Source organism: Amphiura filiformis, chromosome 14 (genome assembly GCF_039555335.1).
Source record: "Amphiura filiformis chromosome 14, Afil_fr2py, whole genome shotgun sequence".
Lineage (NCBI taxonomy): Eukaryota > Metazoa > Echinodermata > Ophiuroidea > Amphilepidida > Amphiuridae > Amphiura > Amphiura filiformis.
Window position 1 is genome coordinate 13,533,732 of NC_092641.1, and position 21,601 is coordinate 13,555,332.

Sequence of the window (21,601 nt, forward strand, 5' to 3'; positions counted from 1 at the left end):
CATGCTCTAACTCAACAACATTTTATTTTACAACTATAGGCCCTATAAAAACTAAAACAAGTACTAAAATAACCAAACATAAATCTTAGTCCCTAGTGGGACATGGCCCAAGTGGGACATGGCCCTAGTGGGACATGGCCTAAGTGGGACATGGCCCTTGTGGGACATGGACCTAGTGGGACATGGACCTAGTGGGACATGGCCTAAGTGGGACATGGCCTAAATGGGACATGGCCTAAGTGGGACATGGCCCTAGTGGGAATGACCTAAGTGGGACATGGCCAAGTGGGACATGGACTAAGTGGGTCATGGCCTAAGTGGGGCATGGACTAAGTGAGATTGGACTAACTGGGTATGGACAAAGTGGGATTTGGACCGAATGGAATTGGACTAAGTGGGATTGGACCAATGGGATTGGACCAAGTGGGAATTGCCCACTCAGTCTGCCCCTCGTCGAGATAATCGTATAAATGCGGCTCGGGTGGTAGGGGATCCAAGAGCGCCCCAGTGAGATTGTAATATTGTTGCATCGCGTCGTCGACGTCCGCAAAAGTACGGGCTGCGTGATCTTGTTTTTTAAGCTGCTGGTTGATATAATCTATCCTCTGAAGACGAGCCTGGTTCCAAGAATCGCGATCATGTTGGAGTTTTTCCAAAGCGAGATCATGTCTCTTCCTTTCTGCCGAACTAGACAGAGTGCTAAAAAGATAATTTCGTCGGATGCATCACATACTGGTCTATCTTGAATTATAGAAAGGTAAGCTTAATACGAAGATTTTCAATTGCGATTTTCTAGAAATGTGTTTTTCCGAGATAGTTCAGTATGTGAAATGCGTTTTTTGTAAAAATCATAAATAGTTCAAATTCAACATTTTATAACTAATTATTTAGGAAAAATTGAGGTCTGTAATTTATTGAGTAAGCTGATTTTCGGCATACTTCTTTCCTGACAATTTTTGAAATAGCACCGACGTTAACTCCTAGAGCTCTTCCTGCGGCGAACATTTGAAGTTTCTTTTTTCACCCGTTTCCATGCAAATTGCTACAATTGGGATAGCCGCTTTTCCCCCGTTCTCGCTTCTTCGCCCTACTGGAGCTTTTCGGCAGTTTTCTGAACCTGTAAGAGGCTGAAGATTGTCGACGTGATTGTTTGTTTGATTACTATCGATGTGATCCACTTCAAGATTGGATGGGATTTCGCCTTTGAAGCACTCGTAGACAAATCTGTGTACTTGGTAATATTTTCGTTTGCCATTCAGATAAGCGGTAAAAAGCAAATAACCACAATTGTTTGTCGATGGATTCAATTTTCGAAATGTTTGCAAGTTCAAAATCTCGCCATTTTCCCTGACGCCGTAATTTTTGTAGATTGTATGTTGCGCGATACAACCTGGCATTTTTGACTTAATTTTTTCTTGTACTTTACTTTTCTGTAAATCAATTTGTTATCCCGTGATGATATCTTCGGAGATTAAACCTTGCTTGACTAAAAAGTCTCTCGTGCAGGTTGCCACTCCGACTGAGAGTGTGAGCTTTCCAATATCTTCCCCGTCGAGCTGCCCCAGATTCGCGGGTTTGAATTTCTTCTCGGTATAGCAGTTTACTGCCATGAGTGCGCTTATCGTCAGAGCGTGAACGTTTGGATTTTCGCTTGCCATTTTATTACTATGCGAATTCGTCAAAATATGTTTCTTTTTTTGAAGTGGGTGGCGCTGGTGTCTGGGGGGTGGAGACCACCATCGATGCTGGCGTTGGTGCCTGGGGGGTGGAGCTCCATGACAAATTTTTTGTGCCTACCCAGTACGCCGCGACCACCAAAAGAATAGCCCCTCCTCCAGCGATAATTGGCCAGCTAGATCGTGCTTGTGGCGCTTGCGGAGCTACCTGCGCTGTCTTCTCGGGTTGTGGGAGGGACGCTTGTTGTTCTTCAAACGCTTTTAATGTTGCCCTTTTTTCTTTGTTTATCTCCTGCAGTTTTTTCCAGCGGCAACTTTTTTGGGTCTTTAGCCCGCGCGCGAGGAGCCGTGACGATTTTTGGCTCTTTAGGCTGTGCGTGAGTAGCCGTAACGATTTTTGGCTCTTCAGGCTGTGCGTGAGTAGCCGTAACGATTTTTGACTCTTGGAGTTTTTTTTCTTCCATTTTATTTATAGTTCTTCAGCAGCAGCTCAACCTTTGCTCAGCGACCTGAGCATCATTCTGAGCATCATGCTCAGATTTCTAAGCACCTGTTCAGTACGTCTTCAGCGACCTCTTCAGCAACGTTGCCTTAATCGATCTCATCTGCTCCTGGTTTAGCAGTAGCTCCAGCAGCAGCAGGGGGTTCTTCAGGCAGGTTTTTCTGGATGTGGTTGCCCGTCAACAACACAGCCTCGAGCGGGCCTAGCATGTGCCCAAAACGGTGGTACATTCCACACGTCCACTTTGCCAAAGCTATGTCTATGAACGGTCCTTCATTCAACGAGACTTCCAGGGCATCGGGGTCTGCAATTACCAAGCTTTTTGGAAGCAACCATCCTACAAGTTTTGTGTACGCCACAACGACGTGCCTTTTCAACGACTTTGTGACCAGCCCTCCCATGCGGGTCTCGTACCTCGCGTAAAGTTTTCGAAGCTCATTTTGGTCAAGACGCTCGATTTCATCGGACGTTATATTTTTTCCGAGGAATTCTTGGCTTTTTCCCGCCACGGCGATTCCGACCAAGCGCTCTCGCAACTCGTCACCCCCTTCTTCTGGTTTGGTATCGCTGACTGCGATCGCTTCAGCAACAATTTTATCGATATCCGTCATGCTTTTATTTATACTTTTTATTCTAGCCACCGGTAGCTGGTTGGTTGTTCCGTCACGAGAATCAGTTTGGAATGCTTGTGCTCGGCCAATTTTTTTTTTTTTTCTGTTTTTTTTTCATCCGCGGTTGGTATGACGTCATTTTCACGGATGGCGTCCTCAAAACTGTCTTGATCTTTGCAGAAAAAAGAGCGGTCCATTTTGTCTGCTCGCGAAGGTCGGTCAAAATCGAATTGTACTTTTGGGTTAGCACCCAGACCGAGCAGTTGAAGTGCCTTCCGGAAAAGCCAACCCGAGAGCATCTGCCTTTTCTCGTCATGGATTTGTTGGCGCTGCAATCGTCGACCAAAAAAAGAACCTGTCCCTCTTGGGACATTTTTCCAAAAACTTCGAAGAAAATTTTCAACGCATGATTCATCGGATCGTCCGAGTTAGGAAACCAGTCAAGAGGGTCGACGAGAAAGATTTGCTCGTTTTGAATCCACTTCCGGGATAGGTATGCTTTGTTATTCCTCCAGGTTGGACAGACTATGACGATGTATTCGAAGAACCCTAGGTAGGCTGTCTCGAGGAGATCGAGAACGAACTCCGACTTTCCACATCCAGTCGCTCCGCATACGATTGCGAAATGTGCGTGCTTTGGGTAGCTCATTTATTGTAAGGGGTTTGGGGGGTTTACCCCATTTAGTGCGAGCATTTTGTCAGCCGACCATTCTCAAAGTTCAGCTGGGCATCTTGGACATAGAACACATCGGCAGTCTCGGCATCCCTCACTATTTCGATTTGGATGGTTTGGTTGGATCCTTCAATCTTTCTACCGGACTGGTGAAGGGAGCCATCATCGGTCGAGCGCATGTCGATCCAGAGCCCGTAATTTGTGGAGAGGTACTTGGGAAGGGTCATATCCGACAGCTCAGCTTCCTTGATGACGTGTGGGACCGCGCGATGCTTCCCGTCGGCAAAATGCTTTTGAATTTCCTCGAAGTGTTGATGAGGAAGCATCCCACTGGCGAAGATTTGGTTCGGGTTTCCATGAATCATCACAGAAACTTGTTTGATCTTCGGATTATAAAATTTTTCCGAGTCCCGAGCGTAGCTCGCTCCACCGTCGGTAGGATCCTCGAAAAGAATGAGTATACCCTTCATGGATTTGGCATTCGAGTCCGTGTTGATATTCCAAATGGTGTCCGATTTGTTAAAGCTTTTTTGCCGAGCCTAATGACTCTGTCGTACACGATGTTGCTTGTTCCGTTGTACCGGTTTTTTTATCGCCGTGGCCAGCTCTTCCGAGCTCACTACCTCGAACTCCAGATGGATGTTGCTCACCGAATACGAAGCCTCCGTGTCGGTGCTCGTGACAACCCGTCCATAGGGATTGAATTTGAGCTTGTAGGAGAGCCGGTCTTTCAATTCATACTGAAAAAATGGGTTGTGTGAGGAGAGCATTTCGAAGTCGAGAGGGATGAAGAACATGTTGCCCAGAGCGGTTCCGATCGCGACGTCGGCGGCGTTTGTCCCTTTGTCCCCCGATCGTCGATCCTAATTTTTCGCAAGGCCTCCGATTGGATGCCTTGATGTTGAAAGAGAAGGGGATACGTTTCGCAAGGGTGCAACATGGGTTTTTGAGCGCGATACTATTTTTGTCAAATACGAAGGCAAAAAAACAAGACTCACCGTAGAAGGAAATCCGCGAAAATTCCTAGCTCTTAACACTATTAAAGGAAACTATGGACATGGAGCTTCTTCGTTTTTACGGGAGACGCTAGGAGTTGCGGATTTCAAAGGCACCACTAAGAAAACGCAACAACAAGCGAAAAGGGCGTCGACGAGTGCGAGATACGTTTTGAAGAGAACTCCAACAGGGAGACCAGGCGCAGCTCGAGTGATGCAAAGGCTTCAAATGGCAAATGATGACATGGAGGGGCTGGGAGTAGACCTTGTGAGTGATCCCGTTGCTAACCAAGAGGAAGTCAGGCATTTTTTGGATGCGCAGGGACGTCTCAAGAGACTGTCCGACGTTTACGAGCACTTGGTAAAAAGGAGAGACGAAAAAGCGGAAGAGCTAGCGAATCTGAAATCCCAAGGTCGCAGTTCCGTTAGCTTCGTTAACCCAACCTACGAAGGTGACGAAGGAGAACCCCTTTTGCCCGTAAGCGAAGAAGATGCTGAGAAATCTAGAGAACTGGAAGAGGAAATCAAAACATTTAACCAGGCCATAACCGACCAAGATGCCAAAGTCAGAAATTCCCATGTACGTTTGCGGCAATCTATCGAAAATTTCATCGAAAGCGATGATAGTTTGCGCGATCGAATTAGCACGTTGTTTCGACGAGAGGGAATTACTATCGCTTCGATCATAACCGCAATCGGTATGACGATATCGACGATTAGCGCCAAAGCCAAAACCAGACCCCGGTCCAAAACCAGATCCTGGTCCGTCTCCAAAGCCTCCCGAGCCTCCAAAGCCAAAAACTTGGAAAGATTGGCTCAAGGCTCAGCTACAAAAAATCGCAAATCTTCTCATAAAACTCGGAGACAAAGCTTTGATCGCACTTCCAGGAATTATTGGAGCCGTTGTCAATTTCGTTTTGAAATCTGTTTCATCCATGGCTGGATTTTTAGCCGAGAATCTTTGGGTATTTACCTTAGCAGTTGGTGGAATTTTGTACACTTCTGCGAAGGAAATTTACGACAAAAAAAAAACCCTGTCGTGGTTTTTTTTTTTAACCAGCTCAAAAAATTGCTTACTTCGACCACCAAAGTTTTGCCGCGAGACAAGCCATCCACAAAAATGTGAACACGAGCTCGACTCCCGCATTGTGCGCGGCTTTTTCTCTCTCTTTTTCGAGCCTCTCCCTTTCACTCACAGCTATTTCAGCATTGTACGCGGTTTTTTCTCTCTATTGTGAGCTCTTCTTTGAATTTTTTTTTTCACTCACATATAGTTCATCACTGCATTTGAAGGGTTTCCCCTTGATTATATTAACGAAAATATACGATCATACGATGGCTGTTCCAATTAACGCCGCTCCCAAAGTCAATGAAAGTTTTTTCTCGTCGTGCGTTAGTGCCGGGGCTGCGCCCCCATAACCACTGGCTGGGTCGTGGGCTGTGATGTCCTTAACAAGCGGCTCTGTATTGGCTAGTGGTTCCTCTTCCTGTAGAGGCTGAAAGTCGTCCGGCTCGGATTGCTGTCTTTTAGTCACATTTTGCTGGTCATTTACTTCTGAGTTATATCCAAGGGACATATCATCCGACGCGATCTGAATAAAATTGTTGTAGCCGTTCAACGTTCCAAGTTCGACCTCCATGTTGCTCGGAAGCATGTACAATCCGAGCTTGCTCCTAGCGTACTGGAGAGTTCTCTGGTACCGGTCGATCGAATCGGGAAGGTCTACCGCAGAATTGATAGCATCTTCGACGTTCGCCAAAAATTGCTTTTGAGCGTCAAACACCCTCCCAACCCCAAGAATGCTTGATCTTGCTTGGGCTTGAGCTCCGAGGATAGCCCAAACAAATGTTCGAACGCTGTCGTTAATTCTTGAAACACCAGCCCTGGTGAATCCGTTCGAGTGATCCAGAACGAAAGATCCTATCACAGCCATGGCATCACCCCTTCGAATTGACACATCGGTTATGCCCGGATCGTGATCGAACATTTGGTCCATCCAGATCGGGTAAGTAGCGTCCCTGCTGTTGCCCAAGAAGTTGACGTGCCCAGGGACAAAGATCACAAACTTTTTTGTATCAGGGTTTTCGGCAATTTCGACCTTGTCCGAGGTCTTTAGACTAAAATCCTTGTGGTACGTCCGGGTGAATTTTGCCGTGCCCATTCCGTTCCAACGGTCGAACTTTTGCCTCCAATTAGCTCTAGTGGAAATCCCGAATTCGGCGCAGATTCTTTCGTAGGCATTTTTGTCTATGCCGTTCTGGAGAGGTAAACGGTAAAAACTTGAAAATTGGAATCAAAAGGATCTCGGGCCGAGTAGGATGGTTCAACGTCGAAGAAGAACTCGAATGGAGGTACGCTCAAGAAGGGGGAGGACCTTCAGAAGCGATAAAAATAAGCCCAGGGCTGTATAATTTTGACCTGCTCGTAAATGAATTCACAAGTCAAATTGACGGTCTCGAATTCAAAGTCGACAAAGGCGATGGAAAACTCGACATGACAATTCACGCGCAGTATGAGATTTGGTTTCCAGACCGCGCTCGAGAAATGTTCGGATTGGATGACGCGGGGTGGCTATCGAATTTTAGTGTACCTGAATCAACTGTCAACCACGGGTAATCTTATAAACAACAAGGACGATGTTCTGCAGGAAGGTCGAGTTCTTGGGTGGATAGATCTCTCAAACGCCGCGTTCGGAGAATACTTCGTCACTAACTACGAGAAACCGAGCTTCAAAAAACTGCAAAATGGAACCATCCACGAGCTAGACTTCGACTTCAAAGTAGAGTGGAAAAATTATTCGAGAAAGCTCGATAATCACGATCAACCGCTGGATTTTGAATTTGAAATACGATAGAATAAAAGAGAGAATGTCTATCTTGGGGACAATAATCGAAACAGAATCGACGTCAATAGCTGGCGAAGATGCGGATCTTTCCGCGTACGTCAAAAAAACGGGTACGAGAATGACTGGAAGGATTAACATGGCAGGCAAAAACATAACGGGTCTGGCTAATCCAACCGAGCCACAAGATGCAGCTACTGCGCAGTACGTTGCAAACTACGCGACACACCTCGACGATATCAAACTAAATACATCCGGAGGAACATTGACGGGCGAGCTCGCGATGAGTGAGCACATAATCACGGCCCTTGGGGGTCCTACCGAAAACAAAGATGCCACACCAAAAGAATACGTGGACGCTCAGGTGCAGCTGGTAAAAGAGTACGTGGACGTTCTGGTGCAGCACGAACACGATATAGCCGTGCACAATGTGGGAAGGTACATCGCATTACCCAACGAAGAAGACGGAACGGTAACATATTTTTCCGTGAGGGCTAAGAAAAATGTAGATCTAGATTTAGACAAGCTGGTGGAGATTAAAAACCGGACAAGCCTTCAACGCTGACTCGAAACAAATAAGTATCAATAACATTCCTACTACGACTCTGCCTAACGAAGGAAGAGATCTCGAAATCATGCAACTCAGTCAAGAGTTAGAAATTTTCTTCAATTTAAACCTCGCGGTGCGCCAACCGTGGAATCTTAGCTTTGTAGCCAAACCTGGAGATCAAAGCCCTCATGCAAACAATGCCATTTCGTTAACGTTTCAACCTAATCTAAGAACTTTCACGTATTTGAACATCACCTGGAATGACGATGGAATAAGCTACGTTGTACTAAACAATGCAAGAAAACAGGATCACGCAGATTCATTGGAATTGGACGTGAGCCAGATGAATCACTTCACGATCGAGTACGTTCAAAACAAGTTGTGTTTTTGGATAAACGGCCATCAAAGACAAAATATGTACAGAACTCAAAGTTTCGTCAATCTAGTAAAAATCGACATGGGCGTTAAGCAGCTAGGAATTCTGAGTTTCTACGACAGAAACCTAGGTAAGCCGGAAATCGTTCAGCACTTCATCGACAATTACGTTTTGAATTTTACGAACGATGTAGTTGTAGTATAATAAAAGATGAAGAACGCACCAAAACTTTATCCCGATCTTCCCGAAGATCGACAGCCAGCGACCGGAGAGCAATCGGAAAGCGAGCAAGGAGTCCAATTCCGACTGAATGAGATTTCCAAGATCAGAGATTTCCTGGAAAATGAGGTGAACCAAAGAAACCATCTCAGACGAACGTATAAAACTTTTTGGAACATCTTTTATAACACAGCTCATGTTTCCGGGCTCATCGCGGTTGGATCTGGAACGGGGGCTGTGGGGACGCTGGCTACTGGAGTAGGGGCCTTCGTAAGCATTCCCCTAGGAGTAATCGCAATTACCGGTGGTGTAGTCAGCGGAGTTTGCGTGGCCCTCGGAAAAGTGGCCATGAAAAAAATTCAAAAGCATGAATGTGTCAAACGGACCGCCGAAAGTAGTTTGAATACTGTAAACGATCTTGTTTCAAACGCCCTCCGAGGCGGGCAGGTGAGCAATGAAGAATTCCACCATATTCTGCGGGAGATGGAGAATTACAGGAGCCACAAGGCCAACATTAAGCACCAGACCCGCGGAGCCTTGATCGAATTGACAGCTGACAGAGAAAGAGAAATTCGCGTGGAAGCCGAAAAAGTCGGGATGGAGCGCGGAAAAAAGAAGTTTTGGCGAATCTCCTCAATACCGCTGGGTTGAAGAGCGAGGCAAAAAATTAGAATTTTGTGGAAATAAAGAAAATGGCGAATCAAAACCCAGACGAAGAAACAACTTTTCCATGGACTGACCTCGACGAATTGGAAAAAATAAAAAATTGTAACACACGGACTTGGTACTATGACACAGTCCCTGGACAAAAAGAGATTGAAATAGGCTACGACTTTGGAGATTATCCGAGGTATTTTACATGTTGGTACAAAAATGGAGCAAAAAAAGCCGAAGGGCGTTACAAAGACTTTTGTCCGAGTGACCCGTTAACAGTTTGGTCAAAAGATGGAAAAGTATTATTTGACGACGAGGAGGAGCTGGCTGAAATAGTAAGTGCGCTGAAAACCGACATGGAATAGTATAGGGGAAAAATTGAAAGGAATGAGAACAAAATTCGTACTCTTAATACAATCATTGGAATGTACGTTGGTGTGGTGTTTTTTCTAGCGGGTTGTGAACTTTACGGACATCTATTTACAAACTAGTAGCGGCAAGTATCTGAGCAGATTACAGGGGGTTGAAGCAAAAGTTTAATTGCCTCCAAGCCCGCGAGACAATAAAAAAAGTCCTATGGATCGATCCATAGGACTTTTTTATCGTTCAAAATTTATTGGAGATTTAACCAACTTCAGAGGTTGTAATCGTATAAGTTGTCCACGGGCCTCTTGGATTATATTCTGTGAAACGTCCTTGGGCTTTTTTTACATCCATTTCTCAAGTTTGGTTGCGATACCTCTTACAAAACGCCAGATACAGCAATTTTTCGATATTTCCCTAGTCAAAATTTAAAAAAAATGTTCGTTGACCTTTTGACCTTTTGACCTTATAAAAATAATTCTCGATATTAATCTAGCACGCAGTCCAAGTTTAGTTGCGATACCTCTTACAAAACGTCAAATACAAAAAACAAAGAAACACCGATCCTAAATTTTATAGATTTTTCAATTTTTGTGTGTAATTTGGTGGTGTGCACCCTTAATCAACGAAAAGTGTGTTGACCAGGTCTATAGCGCATAAGCAAAACAATTACTCAAGAACAAAGAAACAAGAAGTGCTTTATTTCCCACCACACAAACCCACGCACTGACATGAGGCTTTGTCTGATTTCATTCATTAATACGACAGCGAGCAAAGCACAACTAACAAAGCACCGGGACTTGACAAAATACTGGAAATATATTTCACATATAATGGATCAAGCAGAATGTTATATGGACTTAGATCCCGAAGCAAGGGATATTGGGGAACAAAGCACAATTCACAGCCACAGTAGTAGCTATCAAAAGGTCAGCAGCAGTACACAACAAACAAAGCATCTAGCAGTAGACTATCAAAAACAACTCGGAGCTAACGGAGCGGATATATTTCGAAATTTTGCAGCCAATACAAGTATGTTGTTTATAATTTAAACACAGTTCTATTGAGCTTGCATTTGTGTTTCATTAGCACTGCTTTTATCTTTTAAACACGTATATTTATCTACAAGATTCTCAACCGACTGTTGTAAAGGTAAGATATTAATTACAAGAAAATTTAATTTTTGAGTCTCATAACCAATGCATCGGCTACAACCAGAATCAGCTAGCAGCCGATGTATTGGCTGTCAAAGGTCAACTGTTTTACCGGAAGTCACAGTCAATACCACAAATTCAAAAAAGCTAACTCTTGATGGGGCCACTGCAGTGGCTGTCAAAGGTCACATGTCTACACCGGAAGTAGCAGCCAATGCATTGGCTATCAAAAATCTACTTGTTTGTATTGGAAGTAGCAGCCAATGCAGTAGCTGTCAAATGTTAACCTGTCTGCACCGGAAGTAGTAGCCAATGCATTGGCTATCAAAAATCTACTTGTTTGTATTGGAAGTAGCAGCCAATGCAGTGGCTGTCAAAGGTCACATGTCTACACCGGAAGTAGCAGCCAATGCATTGGCTATCAAAAATCTACTTGTTTGTATTGGAAGTAGCAGCCGCATAATGTACAAAACGACACCGAGATTTACTGAAAAATCGAGTGCTTTTAGCCACACCAAATTTATAGGAAATCTCGTGTCAAAGCCACTGGCAAAACGGACCCAAAAATTTGAAAAAAATCGTGTCAAGATCAACCTGGAAATATGGATCTAGTCACCATGGACGACGCTAGTGGTATAATAAAATACCACGTAAAAGACTAAGCCTGAAGTGCTTTAATAATAGTAAAATTTAACTTTTTGTATTAAAACCGGGTCGACCCGGTTTTATTCAGAGTTCAGAGATCGAGTACCTAACATGTACCGTATATGTCAGCTTGTATGTACACACGTCGAGCGCAATGCTCCGTGCAGTTCCATGTAATACGATCGGCGAGCGTAGTACACGCATTGTAGGCCTTGGAATGAATCGCAATTTTCTCCGTTATACCGTACCTCATTTGTTTGGCTCGAAATTAAAAGGTGATAATATGATCAGTGAAAACAAACATTTAAATAGGAATATTCTTTGTTGCTTTAAAGGACTGCAGAGAATTACATTGGATAATGTCCTCAGAGTGATAGTTCCATTGTGTCGAAGCAGGAGGAAAGAAGGAGCATACATCTGGGATTATATATGCAATATATACCTATCATCAATGTTTTAAAACCATTTTAATAGATTAAAATCTGACAAATAAATAACTTTTTCATCAGCTTTTATGATTGTCAATTTAAAAGTACACGAAAAGTAATGAAAATAAATTCTGTTCAACGGGCGGTCGGATCTTTCAAAACTTTTTTATGTGTGTGGGGTGGGTGGGGTGTGTGTGATCTTAAAAATCGCCAAAATCTGTAAATAGTTTGCAATATTTTTAAATCATCAACAACAACAAATCCTGAAGGTGCGACTTGAAGTCATAAGAAAATTACAAAAGATATCCCATAACCATTTTTACATCTGAGATTATATCTGCAAACCCCTGACATCGCTGCTCACCAGTTTTACTGTGGTTTGCATTACAATGGACCATGCATATCAGTACAATGATCACGATGTGGTGTAGTTCCATTTTTTTATTTGGTTGTTCTTTCAATTTGATCAGCTGCACGAAAAAATATTTAGCTTATAATTTTGAATGCATATTATTATTCCTTCGCTTAGTAGACTCACCAGGACGCAAACAATAATGATTAAGATCAAGCAAAATTAACAACAGAAATTTAGTCACCAACCTTTGCATTGCATTTTTTGTGGACCTGACACACCAATTTGCCTTTAGAATACGAGGAATGTCCCGGGAATTTCCCTTTCATATCATTTTTTTTAATTTGCGATATAATACAAACTTAATGGCAAAATATTAAATACTGATATTTTTGACATTTAGCAGTCTCGAAGTAAACTTTATAAATCTAATAATATGTACTTAAAATAGCTGGGAGGAAAGGCCATCCATCAATTGAAACTTGACCATTCGTATTGAAGATTAGTAGATAGATTAGCAGTAGCAGTAGCAGTAGCAATAGCATTTACTAATGACTAATAATACTGAAAATGATATTCAACTTCAAAACTTACCAATGCTTCCAGCTTAGGCAATAATGAAGAAATTATCATGAACTATGATTTTTTATTAGGCCTACTATAATCAACGAACCTGGTATCTACGTGTTTGAATAATGTGCATTAGTTAATTAGTGCATAGTTAATGACGTAATTCTTCTCTAAAATTCTTTATCCTAAAAAGTACACTTCCCCACATTTTATTGATGAGTACCATCAAGTCTAGTGCTGTAATTACATTAAAGCAGGTGCAGGCCCAGCAAATATATACCACTAAACATAATTAAAATTGTAACAGTATTAACATGCAAATTTCATCCAATGATTGCCAATGTAAAAGTACAGTAACATTAAAAACAATGTTAGTTCGCATGCCGCAAAACTTTTAACGTCATTAAAATCCTAAATAGTACAGTATTCCATCATTTTAATAGTGATTATTTCTACCCACTTGAATAGGAAGACATGTTCCCTGGTGCTTTCTGTCTAAGATATACTAAAAGTGGTAAAATCTATTTTTAAAAAAACACATATTTTGGGGGCCATTTTGATTTTTCGCCAAAACCCAGCCTAAAACTTCATCTAGTCATTTATTGACAGATTATATGTGACCGTACAGCACGAATGAGCCGTAAATTCCCTAAATTGTATTCTGAGTTTCAGTGTAAAATATACATGAAGGTCGTATTCATCGGTACCTCGTATTCATCGGTACCTATCTCATGTTGATAGTCAAACACCAATCATTAACCCTATTGTTGAAGAGGATAATAAGCTTCGACCTTAGATGACTATAGAATTTTAATAGCTCTGGTCTTTGTTTGCTTTGGCTAAATCCTGTTCAAGTGGTTCAGTAGTTTTTTGCTGGGATGTACCTGCCTTTTATGCGTGTCGCTTTTATTCGCTTAATTTTTAGTGGCAACACTGCTAGGTCATGCTTCCCTTAAAGTAACTTGTGTTCCAGCCGAGAATTTTTGCTTTATCCAAATCAACTACAATATAGAATAGCTTTTCAGCAGATGGCATGACGTTATTAATTAATGTAGATAAATGTAAATTATTCAATCGCGGAGTTAAAAGCTGTTTGATTATGTAAATTGAAAAGAATCATTTATATTCGGGAACATTTCTCCATTAGGGCCTAAGTTGCAAGCATCGGTAAGTCATAGAGTTGCTATCTCATTTTCGTTGAATCATTCGCGAATGGAGGGTTTAATCATGTTTATACGGGCCGGTAGAAAACATATCTAGCTGATGTATAAAACAAATCCTTACCACTCACCGAGTGTTCACACTTAATGATGGCGCTGTAATTGTTGGCGCTTCTAGATTGCATAGTCATAAATCTTTGGGCATCACTTTAAATCAAAAAGGGGCCAAAATGTATAACTCTGTTTTCTGGAAACACAAAGAATTACAATAGTTAATCGTCAGTCCAACACAACCCATTATAATCGGAGAATGGATCTCTTTTAGGTCTGGAAAAACTCTGTGAGTGCTGTAAATTTATATTAACATCATCTACGCACGTGATAACATTATCATTGACCATTAAGGGATCTAAAATGAGCGTTTATTGCGTTTCGACAGTATTTTTTGTGGGACATGAGAGCACCTCAGACCTATCGAATTTCATTCTGAATACGAAGCATGTCTTTCTGATATCAAATAATTTTCATTTTTTGAAAATCACAATATAATACAAATTTTATGACAAATTATAAAAATTTGATATTTTTCAAATTTTGATATATAACAGTCCTCGAAGTAAATTATATAAATCTAATGACATATTCTTAAAGTGTATGTAGTAGGGAGGAAAAGCCGACGGTCAATTGAAAATTTTGACCTTTCATATTGAAGATATGGATTTTTTTCCACAAAAGACCTAATTTTTTTTGGTGTTTTGGGAAAAAAATCCATATCTGCAATACGAAAGGTCAACATTTTCAATTGATCGTCGGCTTTTCATCCCACCTACATACATTTTAAGTATAAATCATCAGATTTATAAAGTTTACTTCAAGTACTGTTAAATATCAAAAATATCAATTTTTAATGATTTGCCAGAAAATGTGTATTAAATTGTGAATTTCAAAAAATCAAAATTATTTGATATCAGAATGACATTCTTCGTATTCAGAATGCGATTCGATATGTCTGATGTGCTCTAATGTCCCACAATAAATACTCTCCAAACGTTCGTACCCCAGCCCTTAACGTGGGCATATTTCGTGTGGGGCTTTGGGGCGTGAACACCCGGTGTAAAAGCCAAGGAAGTCAAAAGGGAAGGGATGGCGGAAGAAGAAAGGGCGGCAAAGGTTAATTAAAGAAAAAAGGGCGTAAAAGTTATGACAAAGGTTTAAACATTATTGGAACTATAAGTAATATATTTATATTTTCTTTAAGTTTTCAAACCATCGAAAAAAACTAGGTCAACATTTTCGGGCTGTTGGTGAAAGGGCGGCAAATTTTACGTTTTCTGAAGCCCCCCGGTAGGAGTAGCCACCCTACACCACTGACTAATACCCCTACTTCTTCTACAAAAGCTTTTTATGACGTTTGACTTGACATGGTGATCAATCTATACTCTGTAAAGACGTGCAGCATGCATATATTATTTGAATTAAACACCTTTTTTGATAACAATATAGAAACTACGCATTGAAATCAAATTGAATTCCTAGATTGTTTTATCAAACAGTTGAAGAACTGTTTTTCAGGAAAAACATAAAACATGGAACTTTACCACATATTTGTGATCATTACGAAGATTTGCTTAGTGCAGAGTACATTACACCGCAACCTCAGGAGTGAAACTTATGAGCAGCGATGTGGAGCAACTTGTAAAGAATGCTTCGCTGATCAGGAGTCATTGAAACGGATGGGATGCCTGGAGACATGCATTGCAGAGGGTGTAGACCACTTTACATGTCCAGGTAAATGTTGCTAATAATGTTCTACAATATGTCTTTTGCGGAAAACATGTTTGACCTCCGCCAACTTATCTTGCTGTTTGTTGTTATTGTAATTTCTAAACAATGTTGATTTTTTCAAATTTTTCATATTGTCAGATTTTAAAAAGATGTTACATTTAGTTTGGTCACATACCGCTATCAGTACACCGATACTCGAGCATAATATTGAGCATTTGTACTGTTGCATTGCTATAAAAACGGCTGATGTTTACCTAGTATTGTCCGAACAAAACTATTGGTACTAGTATCACTCAAAGATATCGCATTGCTCACGCCAGTGAACATGGAGTTCACAGGAAAGTGGATTATTCCAATGTTTTGATAACAATAGAAAAATTTGGTCAAGCGATATAAAAAAAAGTCGCATCTTTGTCATCATCATTTTGCAGGAGAGGCACTTTGTGTTTCAAACGGTTCTTTTTTAACTGCAGAAATTCTAATGAAAAAGTCAAATGTGGAGGGTTCAATGGCTAATATTTTTATACACTACGCATGTTACGGATATTCTTAAAGACTCATTCTGTGATCCCAGCGAAAGTGTAAAAAAAATACAATTGTTGTTTATATATTGCTTAAAAGTGAAGGATAAGTCATTCAAATTGTCATTTAGTATTTTTGAAATAAAAATTTGGCAAAACACGAAGAAAACATCAGTATTGACATTGTTAAAGCCCCATTCAAATACATGTTAATGCATTTACATATTGTCAGTATATAAATTACTGATTCATGTAAAATGCCTTATTTTGTTTTAAATACATGGATTTTGGCTGAACCACTAGCAGGCTATGTTAGCACATCTATGAAAATGACAAAGGTGCCCAAATCTGAATTTTGATGATTTTTACGATTCAGATGAGCAAATCACTGAATGGGCCTTTAAATACATTTAGGGGTTATTAACTGCATATCTGCCTTCCCGTTAAATGCAAGTAAGTTGTATCTGCGCAGATACGATTTCTTTGCATTCAACACTTTTGTGATTGTAAGAAATCAGAAAGAAAAGCAATGTTAAGGCAAATACAAAATGTTTAAAACAAATGTTATCCAACTACTATAACTATAACTTTCTTCCCCCATAAAAAATGTCACCTTCTTCTGCCATACCATCAATCGTGTCACATGTCTGATCGTGTCACATCATCTGATCAGTCAGTCTGATGACGCGTCTCGGATGAGATACTGTCGCTATCAAAAACAATAAGTTAAGATGAACAGATTCAAAACTCATTTTATTATGTTTATCTATCTTTGTATACTGTTTGGTTATGAATTCATATACATATCACCACAACAATTGATATAAACTATTTTATGTCATTGAATCATTGCTATCAAAGAGAGCAAGTCTTTCCTTAGTGATGTAGGCACACTATCTCCAGTAATGCAAAGAGATATTGAGGAGTTCTTCGCCAGGAGATCGGATATGTTTACGGTTAAAGATGTTGAAGGAATAGTAGCTACATTTACTGAACAGAATTCCATTGTGCTCATTGATCATCAGAAACCTATCTTTGGACGAGCTGGTAAATATAACTGTCAAACTAACTCATTCGCTCACTCACTCACTCACTCCACACACACACACACTCTCTCTCTCTCTCTCTCTCTCTCTCTCACTCGCACGCTCACTCACTTACCTACTTATCCACACACATCCCCTCTCTCTCTTCCTCTATCTCTCTCAATCACTCACTCCATCACTCATTCATTCACTCACTCACTCACTCACTCACTCACTCACTCACTCACTCACTCACTCACTTACTCACTCACTCACACCCCCACTCACTCGCTCACTCACTCACTCACTCACTCACTCACTCACTCACTCACTCACTCACTCACTCACTCACTCACTCACTCACTCACTCATTCACTCACTGAAAACTCACTCACATACCCATCTACTAATCATTCAAGTAACCAGAGCTCTTGGAACTCATCGGTCGGTTTTTACCTTTTATAATGTACATATATTTTCTTAGACAGGGCACAACAAGTTAAAGACTTCTTTATGGCAAATCCCGAACTTGATCATGTGTATTTTGATCCCGCTAATTTTGGTGAAGAATACGGAATCATCTGGGTAAACGGTATTATTACGGAATACGACAAGGAAGGTCAGCATGTATGGCGCAGGTAAGACTAAGCCTTTTTGGTATATTCAGCATTCTTCTTCAGAAACAGTGTCGTTAGGTCACGTTTGTTTGGATATTGGAAGTTTATATTCTGCAAAAAAGGTCAATATCTTATTGCGGACTGTGCATGGGTAAAGAATGATCCGGTTTTAATAATAATGGTCTCAACTCGCTTACAAAAGAAAACAAATTATACAACAAAATAGTTTGTTATAATTATCTCATGGGTAACGCATGGCAAAGCGTGGAATCACGTTGACTTTAACATGTGATCTGTGATGCAACATAATGAATCAAAGCCTCTTAAACAACACACACCGACGCCGTTATCATATTCTGATTTGTTGCCAAAGAAACAATTATATTGAAGGCCAGCTTAATTAAACTCCAAGCATTTTTTAAATTTTGATCCACTACATCAGGATTTTACGTCAGATATATGTCTAACTATTACTTTTTCTAAATCGTTATGATGAGAGGAATACGTTAGTATGGTTTCTAACCAGATTTTAAACATGAAAACACATCTTGGAATTTGACCTCAGTAACCGAATTCGTGGGTACCGTCGGATGCTGAATCTTCATACCCTGTTTGTTACATAAAAGGAAAAATATATATACATTAGTTCGCGATTTCACAGTTATAGGGCCAATTTCAGGCCAAATAGAGTTGTGGATACCTATACTACCTATACTAGACCGCCCCACCAAATTAAAAAAAAATAGAGGGAGGCGAAATGCAGGTTAAATTACGTTTGCCTGCAATTTGGACTATTAAATCCCCATTATTCATTACATTTTAAACTAGGCTTTTATTGTTGTTCAATGTAATATATTTCACGAGAGCCACATGGAAATGCAGGGCTTTATTTTGCTGAACGATTTTTCCACCAAAGTGGATAGCTGCTTATGAAACGAAAATACATACTATTTATTTTTGCGGAAGAACCAGAGAAAGAACGATATTTATCATCCTCTCACATCGTACTAACATTGTTTTATGTTATATATATATTCACATTACACAGGTTTATGACACTTCTCAAACGCATCAACGGGGAGCTTCGAGATTACACAACGGTTATATTTCAGTATTAAAATAAAGTATTTAATATTGCTTAATATTAACAATAAGCAGTGACGTAATAAGAGATGAAGGAATAAACGACTCAAGCATCATCACGCAAGTCCGCCTCTGTCGCCTTAAAATTATTAATGAAAGTTAACGTAGGTCTATACATTTTTTTCAACATTTAGTATGGGTATGTTTTCTTTAGGGGTACAATTTAATATAAATCTATTCTACAACCCTACTTTCTATTTTATTTTGAGATAAGATAAGATGAGATATAAACATTTTCTATAAACTAGCACATGTCAGTAAAATGGGAGCGCGATGGTCAACGGTTGGGCGTTCCACTCGATGACAATGTTTTGGGTTAAAATATCTTTCGGGCCCAAGTATGTGGCATAGAGGTGCCGTATGTAGGGTGTGCTTGTCTTGTGACGTAGATAAAAATACCCTTTACAATGACCACGCCGCGTAGCGTATTACAATTTTCGCGGACGCTGGCAGCCGTATTTGGACATCTCGTGATTGCGCGCTGGTGTGATTGGTCATAGACTATTCGTTTTTTGACAGGGGAAACGAAAAATACAGTGTTCTGTTTTCAAATTCAAAAGAAGACAATGTGATGAAAATTATTCCAGCATTTTACCAGGACAGTAGCGTAGCGGGGAGTGTAACCATGGCAAAATATGATAAAAATGAAAGAGAAAACCAGGAAAGCAAAAGAAAAGAAAAGGGCAGGGAGCTCGTTTTCCACCAAAATAGCGTTAACCATGGGCGTCAATCGGAGGGGGGGGGGTGGGGAGAAGGGACACGTCCCATCCACATTTTGGGACGGGGAAACAAATGTCCCTCCACGTTTCGGCCAATACTTCCCTGGTATAAGTAGATTTACTGTAAAAACATTCGGTAGTATACCTTGATTTTTGGCTAAAATAGTAAAATAATGTTCATCAAATTCAGATTCAATTTCAATTTCCCATTCAAGTTCACCTTGATTGGAGGGCTAATAGTATAAAAAGTTTTGTGTGAACAATACGCGCATGTCCCCGTAAACGGGACCGGTAAAAAGCATTGGTCTATGTTGACCCCTCTTACCTGGTACGCAAGCGACTGAAAGGAAAAAGAGGGCTGTCAGGAAATTGAGAAAAAAAAGTAGAAGGATTTTAGAAAGTAAAGAAAGGAAAGCAAAGGGATTAAATATTTTCTTCTTACAGTTTTTTCCGTGACTACCCACCCCCCAACAACTCAAAGAAAAATAAATATAATATTTATTCCTTGTTCTTAGTTCTGTTTAAATATGCACACTTTCGGTTTACACCTTGATTTGGTGTGAAATAGTGTAAAATTGCAGATTTTTGTGCGTTTCGCGGAAAATGAACCCAATATATATCAAGTTTCACTTCAAATAGCATATATCCTAGGGAAATCAGGCCGGAATAAAGCCCCCCCCGACAAAATTTTGTCAACTACACTTTACACAATAATAGTGTAAAAAGTGTCCACCAAATGCCTTCATTTGGCGGCTCATTTTGGTACATTTTTCCTACGACTGAGGGGGGGGGGGGACCCTCAGACCCTCCCTGTGTCACGCAAGCATGACAAGGTACCCACTTCCAGATCATATTTCATATTTCACAAATATTATGTTCGCCCACCTTCAAATTCGGATTGACGCCCTTGGCGTTAACTACTAGATTGTTGCGCCCTGCGCGCGCATATTGTCCAAATTAAGCGCGTTTCACCCGATCATGGCTAAATGGTGTAAAATACAAAAGCCTAGGCCTTCTGTTTATATCAAGTTTCAAAAGATCTAAATAGAATAGAGCTTAGGACTTTCCCTGGAAACTCTCCTTTTCTGGTTACATTAATATTTAGTGTTGGAGAGAATAAATTTGAATATCTTTGATTTATTTTATTATCATTTATATATAATACAAATAATGAGGGTGCAAGAATTGACCCTTGGGGTACATCAACTTACATTTTAAATTTTGAAGTTTAAAAAACTTCTTGAAATTTTTTCAGATATTGGCGTAATATCACCGTATAATGACAATTTGTTGTTTTAAAGAATATTTTACACGATTGGTCACACGATTAAAAATATTGTAAATAATAAACTTGTCAACCGAACGACCCTTTGGACAACTAATTTTTCTGCCAAACACCTAACTAAAAAGCTTCTTAAATTAAATATACCGGTATTTTGAAAGGGCATATGCCTTTGGTTTTATGTCATTTTTGAGCCTAGCTACAGCTCGATGAAATTACACACCTGGTTTACGATTAACGTTATTATGTTTTTTAACATGAAATTGTTTGGAGTTATTTAGAAGGGTATGTTCCATTTAAATATAAATCCATTTAATTGACTTGTCATTATTTTTCTTAAGGGCTGGGGTATGAACGTTTGGACAGTATTTATTTTGGGACATTAGAGCACATCAGACATATCGAATTGCATTCTGAATACGAAGAATGTCATTCTGATATCAAATAATTTTGATTTTTGAAATTTGCAATTTAATACACATTTTATGGCAAATCATTAAAATTGATATTTTGATATTTAACAGTATTTTGAAGTAAACTTTATAAATCTGATGATTTATACTTAAAGTGTATGTAGGTGGGATGAAAAGCCGACGATCAATTGAACATTTTGACCTTTCGTATTGAAGATATGGATTTTTTTTTTCCAAAACACCAACAAAAATTAGGTCTTTTTGGGAAAAAAATCCATATCTTCAATATGAAAGGTCAAAATTGTCAATTGACCGTCGGCTTTTC

The 21,601-nt window shown here is 40.1% G+C and overlaps 2 protein-coding genes across 2 annotated transcripts in view; one reads left to right on the top strand and one right to left on the bottom strand.

The window, feature by feature from the left end:
- The window catches only part of LOC140169743 (uncharacterized), a 92,243-nt gene that overhangs the window by 54,023 nt on the left and 16,619 nt on the right, over window positions 1-21,601 (bottom strand). The window lies entirely within an intron of this gene.
- Window positions 15,330-18,906, top strand: LOC140168933 (uncharacterized). The gene is made up of 4 exons (XM_072192245.1): window positions 15,330-15,559; window positions 16,939-17,124; window positions 17,587-17,740; window positions 18,768-18,906. Exons 1-4 carry the CDS (start codon window positions 15,358-15,360, stop codon window positions 18,835-18,837), a joined length of 612 nt encoding a protein of 203 aa, XP_072048346.1. The 5' UTR covers window positions 15,330-15,357; the 3' UTR covers window positions 18,838-18,906.